The sequence below is a fragment of the Benincasa hispida genome, chromosome 4 (genome assembly GCF_009727055.1).
Source record: "Benincasa hispida cultivar B227 chromosome 4, ASM972705v1, whole genome shotgun sequence".
NCBI lineage: Eukaryota > Viridiplantae > Streptophyta > Magnoliopsida > Cucurbitales > Cucurbitaceae > Benincasa > Benincasa hispida.
Window position 1 is genome coordinate 41,205,419 of NC_052352.1, and position 13,036 is coordinate 41,218,454.

Genomic DNA, 13,036 nt, shown 5'->3' on the forward strand with positions numbered 1-13,036 from the left:
AAATCACTACTGAAAAATAGTTGTCACATACATGTATATTTTTATTTTAAGAAGTTTTTTATAAAAAATGTCTAAATAAAAATGCATTTTTTTTTTAAAAAACATTTTATTTCCTAAGTTATTTCAAACAGCCTAGTCCCTTTCTCAGCTTGCCAGTTACAAGCGTCACAGTCCAAAACAATCCAATTAGCCAATTAAATCACAAATATCATAATTAAATCCAAGTGGATGGCCAGGATTTGCCCGTCACGTTCACGTAAAGAACAGAGTCGTCATTTTAGCATTCACCGAGAGATGTGTATAAGAGACAGATATATAACGGCATAAATTATAATTTCCCCATCTTAAAAAAAAAAAAAAAAGCAGTAAAAAAGAAAATAAAAAAAAAAACACGATTTTTTCAAAATTTCTCACTCGTCCTCTCAATCTCTCTCTTTTTGCGCGTGGTCTAATAAAAACCCTAATTTGCTAAACACCTTACTTTCTTTCTCCCATTTCAACAATTTCCTCTGTATTCCGCCATTGAAGAGAAGCCCTCAACTCTGTGTTGTTAATGGCGACAGAGCGTGAGGAGGTTCGTTACGAAGGAGGAAGAGGTGGGAAGTTCCAGAAAAGGCCCATCAGAAGGTCGCATACGACGCCGTATGATCGACCGCCGACTGCTTTGAGGAACTCTGCCGGAAAAGGATGGCTTTCTAAGCTTGTCGATCCGGCGCAGAAGCTCATCACCTCCAGTGCGCATAGGCTATTTTCTAGTGTGTTTCGTAAACGCCTTCCCCCTCCGCCGCCATCATTGCCACTTTCTCGAGGTTTTTGTTTTTAATTTTTAGTTTTTTGCTTTTTAATTGCAAGGTTATGTTACCAGTTGGTAGAATGGGTTTTTGGCGTTCCGTTTTCCGCATTCTTTCTGCTTGTTCGTTTGATTTTAGAGGGTGTTGGCTGATATTGTGATGATAGTTATTATTATTTCAAATTTGATTTTTTTTTTTTTTTAGCGAGGGGGTTCTTATAATCGTGGGGTTTTCATCTTTGTCTTGGTGGAACCTGGATTTATCATTTTCTATGGTCTTGGGTTTGTTGAAGCTATTCTTTTTTATTTAGGGCTTCAATTTTTTAAATGTCATTACTTTACGTGGTTCCGTGCTCGAATATGTAAAAGTGCTTCAACGCTTACTGGTCGAATTATTTAGAGTAGGCTTGGGATGTTGTGTTTTGTTTTTGTTAATTGGATGTCATTTGGGGGTAGTCTGATTGTGATTCTTACAATTTTTTTCTAAAATGTCAAGTACGTAAATTTAAGAATTGGGTTTAATTTTTAATTTTAAAAACATTGTGCATATAAGCTCAAAGCCAAGGCCAAGGGCTATGTGTATGTTGCAATGCTATTCGTGCTACCCCTTGAACCACCTGCGTGAAATGAAACAGAAGAGTCGTCGAAGATATTTCTAGATCTCCAAGGAGCTTTTGGGAAGCAATTTTTTTTTACTTCCACTTGGTCCTCTTGTATTTACAGCATTTTCTCAATTATAGCTCATTAGAAGTCCTTCCACTGTTACCCTTTGGCCCTTTTTTGTATATTATTTTTAACAAATGAATGGGAGTGTTAATCTAAAAAACATAATATATTTAAAGTAAGTTATATTAATAGGAAGCTATAACAATTTATCACCAGTTGTTTAGAAGACAACTTACAAAGACACATATAAACAGCAGAATTATTTTTCTTATTCTGTTGGTTGTTCAGTTGGTTATTCTTGCTATCAAACATTTTAATATCTCATATAAAATTTATTTTCCTCGAGACCATGCAAGATTTTGAATTACATCGATGTTGATAACCATTTAGGAAGCATGATGCTATTATTTTATTATTTATTTTGGAGTAGATACTGTTGTGCTCACATTGACTTTTGACCTGGGGACGGTTGCTATGATGTGCTGATACGCATTTAATAATTGCAACAAAGCGTGGCAGAAGTTTTTCACTTGATATTTAGTTTTCTGCTCAATCTTTAACGCTCTCCCTTTTTTTTTACCATTTTTCTTGTTATACTTCCAGAGGCTAATGATGAGATGGAAAATAGGAATCAGGAAGAAGTTGCAGCTGTAAGTTTTTGCATCTGAATCTTGTATTTTTCTAAAAACCCAATTCTGCCATTGATCAAAAGCACAATACATTATCACTGTTTAATATACTTGTCAGGCTTCAGGATTTTCTGCAGATATTATGAAAATTTCTTTTGTTTTCTCTTCCTCTTTCTTTTGACCAATCTGCATTTTTCCTTTTTTCTTTCAGATTTTTAAACTGTTTTTAAAGTTTTTAAACTGTTCATTTTTATAAAGACATGATGCAAAACGTTTGCACTAGTAGCTGATATAGGTCTCTATTTATTTTCATGAATGCATTAGTTTTCTTTTCATTGAAGTGAAACTGCCTCAAAAAATTTGATGATCTTGGGTTGCTGTAGTCTTAACTTCTGTGAACATTTTTAAAATTTTTAATTATTCTTCAGGATCCTCCTGTAACTCAAGAAGGGACTAATGTGGATTTTGTTCCAAGCATCAATTCTAATAACACACATGGGGTGAGTGACCTCGAGAAAATTTTGAAGGAGAAGACCTTTACAAGGTAAGTACTTGAGTGCCTGTTGGTCAAATTATTTTTAGTCACCTACCTCAATTCTATTTGAAGTTTTGCCTGGTTTGGTTTAGTCTTGTTTCTGTTTTTGTTTTTTTTTTTTGTGTTTTGTTTTCGTTTATTTTCCTTGTTAGTTTTACATTGTGGGAAATATATGAAAAATTTGCATATATTGGAATTAGTGGCATGGTAAGAAGTTATGATATAGCGTGAAATGTATAAACCACAATGTTGCTACAATATACCATGTCAATTTTAACCTTCGGGACAGAAATTTGGTTCCATTTTCTATATATTTATTTTAGCAAGACATGGTTTCAATATTTAATATGTCAAATGCTAACCACTTCACAGATTTGAGATTGATCGCTTGACTGAGCTTCTGAAATCTAGAGTTGCTGACGTTCCAAGTGGAGTTGAATCGGGGAAACTTGAACAGGTCCCTTCTACCCCTGTTATCAGTTATGGAAAACAGGAAGGATGTCCAAAATTTCCAGCTCAGAGTCAAGATGGAGTTAGCCCTCATATGGTTTCAACTCATGTTGTGAGTGCAAATGTAGGAATCTCTGTATATACTTCTTTCTGCTTTGGTTTCTGTATTGGTTAATGGCTTAGTGCTTGTTTTCCGTTGGATGCTCACAGTGAAAAGTGTGCCTCACACTTTTGACCTTATTGTCACTTGTGTAATCATTTCAGGTCCTCGATGAGGATGTTGCTTCACCTGCAGAGATTGCAAAAGCATACATGGGCAGCAGGCCTCCAAAAGCAACTCCGTTGAGTATGGCGTCCCATAGTCAAAAGTTTGGGGATGGTTTTTCTTTAGGCAATCCTTCAAAATCCCCTACTTTATCTCTCATGCCAAGGTCTCCTGGAAATTTTGATGTTGAAAATGGTTTTGTCACCCCGAGATCCCGTGGTAGATCTGCCCTGTATAGTATGGCTCGCATGCCATATTCCAGAGTTCGTGCAACCCCCAGCATAAAGGTTTGTACTCTAATGAAATACATCTGCTTTATTGTCTGATTGATTGATAGCTCATGTATTTATTAGCCTTTTCCCCCTCTGGTTCATTCTTCAGAATAGTGTAGCAACAACAGATGCTTACAGGGCCACGTCCTCATCATCTCAGTCAGCCTGGGGACAAGGGAGACTTTTGGGGTCTGAACAAGGGGTATGGTTTGTGAAAATGTTCTTTTATAAAATGTTGTATTATTGAGTAAACCTCTTAGATCATGTTATTTTATTTAATCATTCTTTCTGTAGGCTTTAAAACGCCGAAACTCAGTTTTAGATGATGAAATGGGATCTGTTGGTCCTATCCGAAGAATTCGTCACAAATCCAATCACCTTTTCCCAAAAGGTTTGAGTTTACCGAGCAGTTCCACTTCTATTCCAGTAAGTGGAATTGGTTCTGAGACTTCTCAGCATTTGCAGTCTACAAAAGTACATCCATTTTCGTCTACTGGTGGGAAGGGGCTTTATTCAAGTGAGACCAAGCGTAACTTGTCCAAAATGTCTGCAGAGTCCGAAAATGATATGATACCTAGTTCAAGTTTTCCTCAAATTCCCCTCAGGTCAAGTGAGATGGCATCAAAAATATTAGAGCAGCTTGATAAATTGACCCCTCCAAAGGAAAAATCTTCAGAACTAAAGCTGCTTAGTGTGAGAAATAACTCACCCTCAAAGTTATCACCATCAATGTTGCATGGGCCAGCTCTTAGAAGCCTGGAAGATGTGGATTCAGCCAAGTATTTGGAAAATGTTGAAGGCATTCGGTCTAATGATGCCTGTGATCTTACTTCAAAAAAGAATGACAAGTTTGAGGAAAGCAGTCCGTTAAAATTTAAAGTACCGAATGATAAATCTATTTCTACAGGTAATGGTGTGGGTTCTTCAGTGCCCAAGGAGACGGTATCTGGTTCTGGTCAGCAAGTTTCATTTGTTGGCCCCTCCTTACAAACAAAATGTGCGTTCCAGATGAGTGCACATGAGGTGTGTGGTTTCCTACCTTCCAGTTTATACAATAGGTCAATTCTGTTATGTTTCTCTTTTAATATATCCCCATTCCCACATTCCCCAATTAAATAAATGAAAAGAATACTACTTGGGTTAGAGTATCTTTGTTTCAGCATTTAGCATTTCCATTTTTAGATAAGCAAATTACTTCTCAATTATCAAATATCTTTCCATTTCTGTTGAAGTTTTTCATTCTTTATATTTTTCATGTGCACCCTCACCTGAACAAGAAGGTTTCACAGTATATCACAATGGAAGTTGTTATAAAAAAAAGTATATCTCTGTCTGTGTCCGTTGTAAAATCTCTTTGGTTCAATCTTCGATTATCTATTATTTTTGCTAGGATTTTGTGGAACAGATGTCCACTATCTATATGTCCCTTTTTAACCCCCCAAGTTGCAATGTTTACGGGTCGTCTGTCTCTTTTTGTTAGGATTTTGTGGATATGGATGAAGAAGGATATTCTAATGGGCCAGTAGCTGATATATCGATTGAGAGGCAAGAAAAAGTTAACTCATTAGTGGCAGTGAGTAAGCCGAATAATACTGAAGCCATCACAGTAGATAAACCTCAGGCTTCAATTGAGGCTAAACCACCCACGGTATCTGCAATGAACAAAATAAATGACCAAGGAAAATCCGATGTTCCTGTGACTACTGAAAAGAGCCCCATTTTTTCCTTTCCAACAACATCTTCACCTAGCATTACAGCCAATGTGATAGGTCCTGAATCAAACATGAGACCTGAAAAAATTGCTTCGTCTGAGGTACCAAAAGCAGCTACTACCCCCATATTTGGCTTTGGAGAAAAGTTTCCATCACAGAAGGAAGCAGTTTCTTTTGCCCCCACATTTGCGTTTGTAAACAAGATTACCACCTCAACCAATGAACAAAATGCTATTCCTGTTGTAACTTCTGAAGGCAACGTTCAACCAACTCAACAGGCTTCTGCTCCTACCACATTTAAATTTGGAGATAAAGCTACATTTCCTATACCAGCAAATGCCGCTACAGAAAATGGAAATAAGAACGAAGGGTCTCCATTGTTTGCATCACCTTTAGTTAACGAAAAAGAAGGTGCTAAAGAAGGTGGCAGTGCTTCAGTTTTCAAAGCAGAGAGTTCTAGCAGCAGGTCAGTATTCTTGTTACCGTTGTCATTTGGACTTGGAGCATGTTTGTTTTGTTTGTACTTTTATCATTGTTGGGTTATGTTTCTATTATTAGCTTATGTGAAATGCACGATAAATTGATTTGAAACACCAGTATTCCAATTCGGTTCTGAAGATGCTCCATTGATCTTTATTATTTCGAGAAAACTTGGATACCTATACATTAACCTGGTATACTCCTTAACACTTCCGCTTTACATCTTAAATTTTGGTTTGAAAGTACTTTCCATCTAATAAAGTACTTGTGAATGATGCTCTAGAAGTCTATTATCCCTTAGATTTCATAATTATGATTTGTCCTTGACTTTTACTAATTGAGGCACTTTTCTTTAAGCTTTTTGACTGTTTATTGATAGCATTACTTCCTCTTTTGTGTTTGAGCTTGATCATCTAAACATGGCATACATAAATTTATATGAAGCTAATTGATTTAAGACAATGTTGATAGATGGAACTGTTTTTCTTGTGATCTCTTTTTCAAGCTTTAGTATCTCTTGTAGCTTCTTTGTTGGAAATAGAAAGATGCATTTCTGCGTCCTCACATCTTTTTCTTTAACTGATTCAATAAATTTCCTTTTGTTTATCATGTTAGAATATGTCAACGTTATTTTAGGGTTATATATGTGTGTGCGCACTCATTAAAAAGAATTATGTGCTTTCTGTGGTGTGAGAACAAAGTTGTGCATCAACCTAGCTACGTTTGTGGCTCTGCTTGGGCTTAGGACATGAAATATTGACACATCCTATTGATTGAAATTTCTCTCATTCACCTTCCAATGATATAGGGGTGATACTTATGCCTTACAAAATTTTCTTGTAACTGATGTTTTGGACAGTTTTAATTGCAGCATTCCGTCATTTGGAGTTCCAAAAGAGTCCATGTCAGAGAAAGCTGGTGATAAGAGTTCGAGTGCTGGTTTTGCAGTCGGTACATCTGGGAGCTTGTTTTCGTCATCTGTCTCAACATCAATATCAACACCAACTTCGGGTTTGTTTTCTTTTAGCTCCCCTAGCACTAATTCAAATCTCAACAACGGATCTCTTGTTTCTACCACTCCATCTTTTCCCACCCCAGCCACCACTTTTTCGAATAATATAACAAATCAGAATTCATCCATCAAACCATCTTTCAATGCTGCTGCTAGCAATAGTGAACCCGTCACCACTACTAGTCTTCCTACTTCTTCTCTCATGCCATCCTTTTCGGCTGCACCTATTTCCAAATTTGGGAGCTCTAGTGTTCCTTCTACTTCTGCTCCGGCTCTATCAGCACCAAGCGGAGTTGGATCCATCGAGTCCAAGACCAAGCAAGAGACAACCTTCGGCAATTTAAGTGGTATTCCTCCAAGCGACCTATCGGCTGTTAAAGTATCTAGTACTGGAAGCAGTGTTTTCCAATTTGGAGCTGCATCCACTCCTTCAGATTCTAATAAACGACCAGCAAATTCAACTTTCACTCCAAGCAACGTACCTACATTTGGTGCTTCGTTTTCACCTGTTAGTAGTGGGCTTGCATCTTCTACTCAGAGTACACCTGTTTTGCAGTTCAATTCATCATCTACATCATTTGGTTTGACTGGGAATACGGGTTTGGCCTCTGGCAGTTCTCTGTTTGGTTCTTCAGCTCCAGCATCTAATTTGTTCGCTTCAGGCCCGACTTTTGGGCTTGCTTCCTCCAGTTCCTCTGTTAATAATTCTGTCAGCTCCAGTGCTGGTACTAGTTCTAGCTTCTTTAACTGGCAGCCTTCCTCCACACCATCATTTTCTACTGGCTTCAGCTCGACTCCAACTGGAGGATTCTCGTTTGGTCTTTCATCTTCTTCCGCCGCTTCTAATAGTGCACCTGTGCTCTTTGGATCATCATCAACTGGTTCATTAACACCCTCGATGTTCTCATTTACTTCAGCTGCAACTGCGACAACGTCGCAGCCTGCCTTTGGTAATTCTAATCATGGCTTCACCTTTGGTTCAACACCTCCTGCTAATAATGATCAAGCAAATATGGAGGATAGCATGGCTGAGGATACTGTCCAGACAGTCACATCGCCTATGCCTAGTTTTGGGCAACAGCCCCTCACGCCACCTCCATCATCGGGGTTTGTGTTTGGTTCAACAGCTCCTCCGCTAGGAGCAAGTCCTTTCCAATTTGGTGGTAGCCAGCAAAATGTACCTACCCCACAGAATAATCCCTCCCCATTCCAGGCTTCTGGTAGCTTAGACTTCAATGCCAGTGCTGGAGGGAGCTTCTCCTTGGGTGCTGGTGGTGGTGACAAATCGAATCGAAAATTCGTGAAAGTTAAAAGCAAATCAAGAAAGAAGCCATAGGAATTGAGAGAAGGTATTCCGTTTTTTTTCATGTTACTATATCCCAGTTATTTTTCATTTAGGAAAATATTATAATTACCATCTCCGTCACATTGATAACTGGAAAGAGGAGGGGTGGAGGGGTAAGGGTATCATTTGTCACCTGGATTGTTTGATTTCGACATGATACGAGGAGGCGTTGAAGCCAAGAATTGTTGGTTTTGGCCTTCTCGTTTAGCAAATGCTTCGGTTGGCAAAATTTTTCGTGGTTTGGTTGGTGGGAGTACAAGTTGAGAAATTTTGTATTAGCTTTATTAGCAAAGTGGAAGAACAATCTGTGTACTGTAGTAAGTAGTCTGTCAATGTTTTTGAGGTAACAACCATCATCTTCTATGTGGCTATGGACTCAGTTTTCCTGTAATCTTTTATTTGTAACATAAGAAAAAGGAAATATATGCTGTTGTCCAAGGAAGCATCATTTGTTGCTCTCCTCATCATTCTTCTTCCTCTCCATTTTTTAAATATGGAAGTTTTTTTCCTTTGTTCGGGTTCATATGCAATTGTGTTCTATTATCTATGTAATTTCCACATGATTTCTCCTGGTTCTTCTTTCTCAAAGAATGTTCAATAGTTTGTAAAAACACACCTTCCATGGTGTGTATGTGTATGTTCCATGGAGCACCTTCTTTCTAATGTTATATGCTGATGAATAATTGAGACTAAACCACTGACTTGTTTTATTCTATTGGAATAGACGCGTTTGCCTTTTTTTTTTTTTTTTTGGAAAAATTGTACAAACTATCCTAAACTATTACACCGATTCGATCTATCACCTCCTTATAATTTGTTAAATGTTATAATCAACTATTTCTATAAGCATTGGTGTCGATATATCAAAATTTGAAATCGAGGTTGACATGAATGTTGATGATGTGTAACTTTAGTAGTATCGAGGGTCGCTAAAGGCAAGATCTATGCATGCACATCCCAAAAGGAGAAATGTCAGGCTCTCGAAGTTTGGGCCAATCAGTCGAGTTGCTGAAAAATACCAATTGAAAAATAACCAAGTTAGACATTTTGTAACCTCAAGCACCAAAAATGGTTTTGACACTGTTGTTATAACTAGAGGCATATGTGAGAGAAAAGGCTTAATAGCTTCATTCAACCACTCCAAAAGAGAGGGTAAGTAACCTCAAAAAGAAAGACTTGACCTTACTTATTTTGTACTTAACTAAATTAGCCACTCTTTGTATTAATTTAAACATCAAAGTATAGTAGGTTTGACCGCACATCAGTGTAAAGGATCTCTTATGCAAGTCAACTTGGAGTATCTCAAGACTAGACCAGGGAGAAGCGGATTGGAGGTCAAGCTCACTAGAGGTCCACAACACAATGAAACCCAACACGGATGAGATTTGAGCGTCAACAAGTAATTTATGTACTTTAGTTAAACACACATACACACGCAACATGTACACATGCAAATATAGACTTATTTGTCTCAACGTATTAACTTCAGACTTCATAACTTAACCCAGTGCCTTAGATATCCTTAAATTATCATTTTTTTTTTTTTTTTTTTTTTTTTTTTTGTATTTATATAGGAAAACTAATGTTGTTTAAAATGTACCTTTTGTGGGTTTTTTTAATAGGATGTCCAAGTTATTTCAAATATTGAAATTATTATAAATATCATAAAAATAGATGCCCAATGCTTGGTGTCCTAAAAATCATGTGTCATTTTTTATGTTCATGTGTCTAATAATTTATGTTTGGTGTCTACGTAAGTCCGCACCTTACTTACCACTTTGCCTATAAATAGTGACATTTGATGGATTTTAAAATCATGCATATTGGTGAGGATAAAAAGAAAATTTCATATATTTTCTTTCCATAAAATCATATTTTCTATTTCTGTTACTCCTATTTCCATAAAATTATAATTTTAGTTATTTTATTTAGTTATTTATAAGTTTAGTTATATTTGATCATTTTGTGCTCCTCAATTTCACAATGCGTTATCAGTACGAGCTTCTGTTGCTTCAATCGCTGAAGGTAGGTTCTAAAAGTAGGTGAGTTTTTTTCCTATTTATTATAATTAATAAATTAAATGTTATTTTGCATACTTAGTACATATTAAATTTCTAAATAAATACAATATTTTGTGATAGTGTTGTCATGACAAACCTTACAAAATTAGAATCATCGACATTAATGAAAATAATTATTTGTCATGGGTGCTCGATGTCGAAATTCACCTAGATGCTATGAATTTGGGAGAAACAATTAAAGAAGTAAATACGACATTCAACCAAGACAAAGTAAAAACTATGATTTTTCTTCGTCATCATCTCCACGAGAAATTAAAAATGGAGTATCTTACAACAAAAGATCCCTGTATCTTGTGGAAAAATTTGAAAGAAATGTATGATCATCTAAAGCCTATTATGAGTGGATGCATTTGACGCTACAAGATTTTAAATCAGTAATTGATTACAATTTCACAGTATTTAAAATCAGTTCAAAATTATTGTTATGTGGAGAAAAAATTACTAATGCTGATATGTTATAGAAGATATTTTCTACATTTCCTGTCTCGAACAACAATATCGAGAGAAAGGTTTTAAACAGTATTCTGAATTAATTTTATGTCTTCTCGTGGCCGAACAAAATAACGGGTTATTAATGAAAAATCATGAATCTCGACCAACCGAAATGACACCATTCCCTGAAGTGAATGTTGTAAATTTGAATAATAATTTGGTCGTGACCTTGATAGAGGAAGAAATAATTATTATTTTCATGTTGGTCGTTTTAATCATTCAAATTTCAAAACAATCACACAAAATGATGATCACAAAGGAAAAGTTGCACAAGATAAGAGTTCAAAAAGTATTGAAAATAAATGCTTTCGATGTGGAATGATTGCGCATTGATCATGTACCTATCGTACGTCAAAACACTTAATTGAACTTTATCAAGCCTCCTTGAAAGAAAAAATAAAAAATATCGAAGCAAATTTTGCATACCAGGATAATGATATATTTGACCCATCCTATATGACAAATTTGGAGGTGGCAGACTTCTTTGAATCTCCTGAAGAGAAGATTGACATAGTTGATAGAACATTAAGTGTTTCTTTTGATTTTGAGAATATATAGACTTAATGTTGTTGTTTTCTTTTATCTATCTTCATATTTTTTAAAGTAAATTTTGAACATTTTAAGTGTTATTTTTCTTATTGTAATTAATTTCTTTTAATGAAAAAACATAGATCATTTCATATGTTAGGTGTTTAAAAAATGAGCAAAGAAGATCTATGTTTGACAGACAGTGCAAATACACACACAATACATACAAATAAAAAATACTTTTTCAAATTGACAATGCTGAAAGCAAAGTAAATACAATATCAGGTTCTGCAAACTTGATAGAAGGTTTTGGAATAACAAATATTATTTTGCCTAGAGGAACAAAATTTTACAATTGACAATGCATTGTTTTCTAGTCAATCAAAGAGAAATCTTTGAAGTTGTAAAGATATATATTGCAATGGTTATCATATTGAAACTGATAATAAGAATAATGTGGAATATCTATATATTGTCTTTACTGTCTCAAATGAAAAATGTATATTGGAAAAATTGTCTGCTTGATCTTTTGGATTGTATTATACTTATATTCGTGTAATAAAAACATATGCAACAATGAACTGAAAGTTCATGAATCCAGACATATTTACAATTTGGCATGATTGATTGGGTCATCTAGGATCTATAATGATGAGGAGAATTATTGAGAATTCAAATGGACACCCATTGAAGTACCGGGAGATTCTTCAATCTAATGAATTATCACGTGATGTTTGCTCTAAAGGCAAATTAATAATTAGACCATCACTAGCTAAAGTGAGGATTGAATCACCTGCATTTTTAGAATGAATTCATGGTGATATATGTGGACCTATTTGTTGGGATTAATGCCCTAAATCTTGTAGGGTCCCATAGTTTGTAATTGTAATGTACAAATATTTTATTTATGTAATAAAATATGTGATCTTTTATTTCAAAATCAATTGTATTAACCAAAAACCAATAAACTCACACCCAAGATTATCTTGTAACTTAAACATGTTGGGATTGGTGTCCTAATTCTCCCGGAGTCCCGTTGTTTTGTAAAGATACACATTGTTCAATGAATAAAAAAAGTGTTATTTAATTCTGCCATTTACTTATATCCAATAAACAAAACTCTTTGGTTATCTTATGTGAACTTAAACATGTATATGTGATATACAAGTGGATCATGCCTTAAGTGATAACCTAAATAGGTATGTAGTATAAGGATTAAGGTGAGATACCTGATCCTTGTGACACTACGAATACGACCCGCTTTATAGAGGTTTGCAAGTGTTGTAAACTACTACAGATGGTAGATCCTGACCATTCATATGGAGACGTGGAGCGGGGGTGTCCTATACAAAGAGTTTGTATAAGACCTATATCACGAGATGACTGGACTCTGTATATAACGTTGTTTATACTAGAGACTTACATCTCACCTAAATGACCATAGGTGACACGACCTCAATCTTGAGTGTTTTGAGAACTCCTGCCTTTGAGAGCGGTCCTTTGATTAGTATGGTTGAGAGTGGCCAGATTGCCAACTCAACATGCCTACCTTTTTAGGGACTTGTCTGATCTGGAAGCTGGGAACTCAATCCACAAGATGGAATTCACTTCTTTCCCGAAGCAAGGATAAGTAGAGAGATTACTCCCTTAAGGGCTGATTTCGGGGCTTGAATATAGTGGCCACAACTTCTCTTTGGAAGAGAAGACTCAGTCATAGTAGGACTATGACTTATGTTCATTAAAGCGATCGGTGGTACTTAAGGAGTCAGATGTAACTAT

At 35.8% G+C, this 13,036-nt stretch overlaps 1 protein-coding gene across 3 annotated transcripts; it reads left to right on the forward strand.

Moving 5' to 3' along the window:
* The first annotated feature begins 365 nt into the window (after positions 1-365).
* LOC120075215 (nuclear pore complex protein NUP1-like) lies at positions 366-8,671 on the forward strand. Of its 3 annotated transcripts, none has more exons than XM_039028425.1 (9): positions 366-809; positions 2,060-2,106; positions 2,514-2,629; positions 2,993-3,194; positions 3,335-3,622; positions 3,717-3,809; positions 3,902-4,630; positions 5,088-5,785; positions 6,659-8,671. In XM_039028425.1, the coding sequence occupies exons 1-9, from the start codon at positions 554-556 to the stop codon at positions 8,145-8,147; spliced, it is 3,918 nt and encodes a 1,305-aa protein (XP_038884353.1). In that variant the 5' UTR covers positions 366-553; the 3' UTR covers positions 8,148-8,671. The 3 variants fall into 3 exon arrangements, with proteins under 3 accessions (XP_038884353.1, XP_038884355.1, XP_038884354.1); XM_039028427.1 differs by having other exon boundaries at positions 2,993-3,182; XM_039028426.1 differs by having other exon boundaries at positions 367-809; positions 6,671-8,671.
* Positions 8,672-13,036: the final 4,365 nt, after the last annotated feature.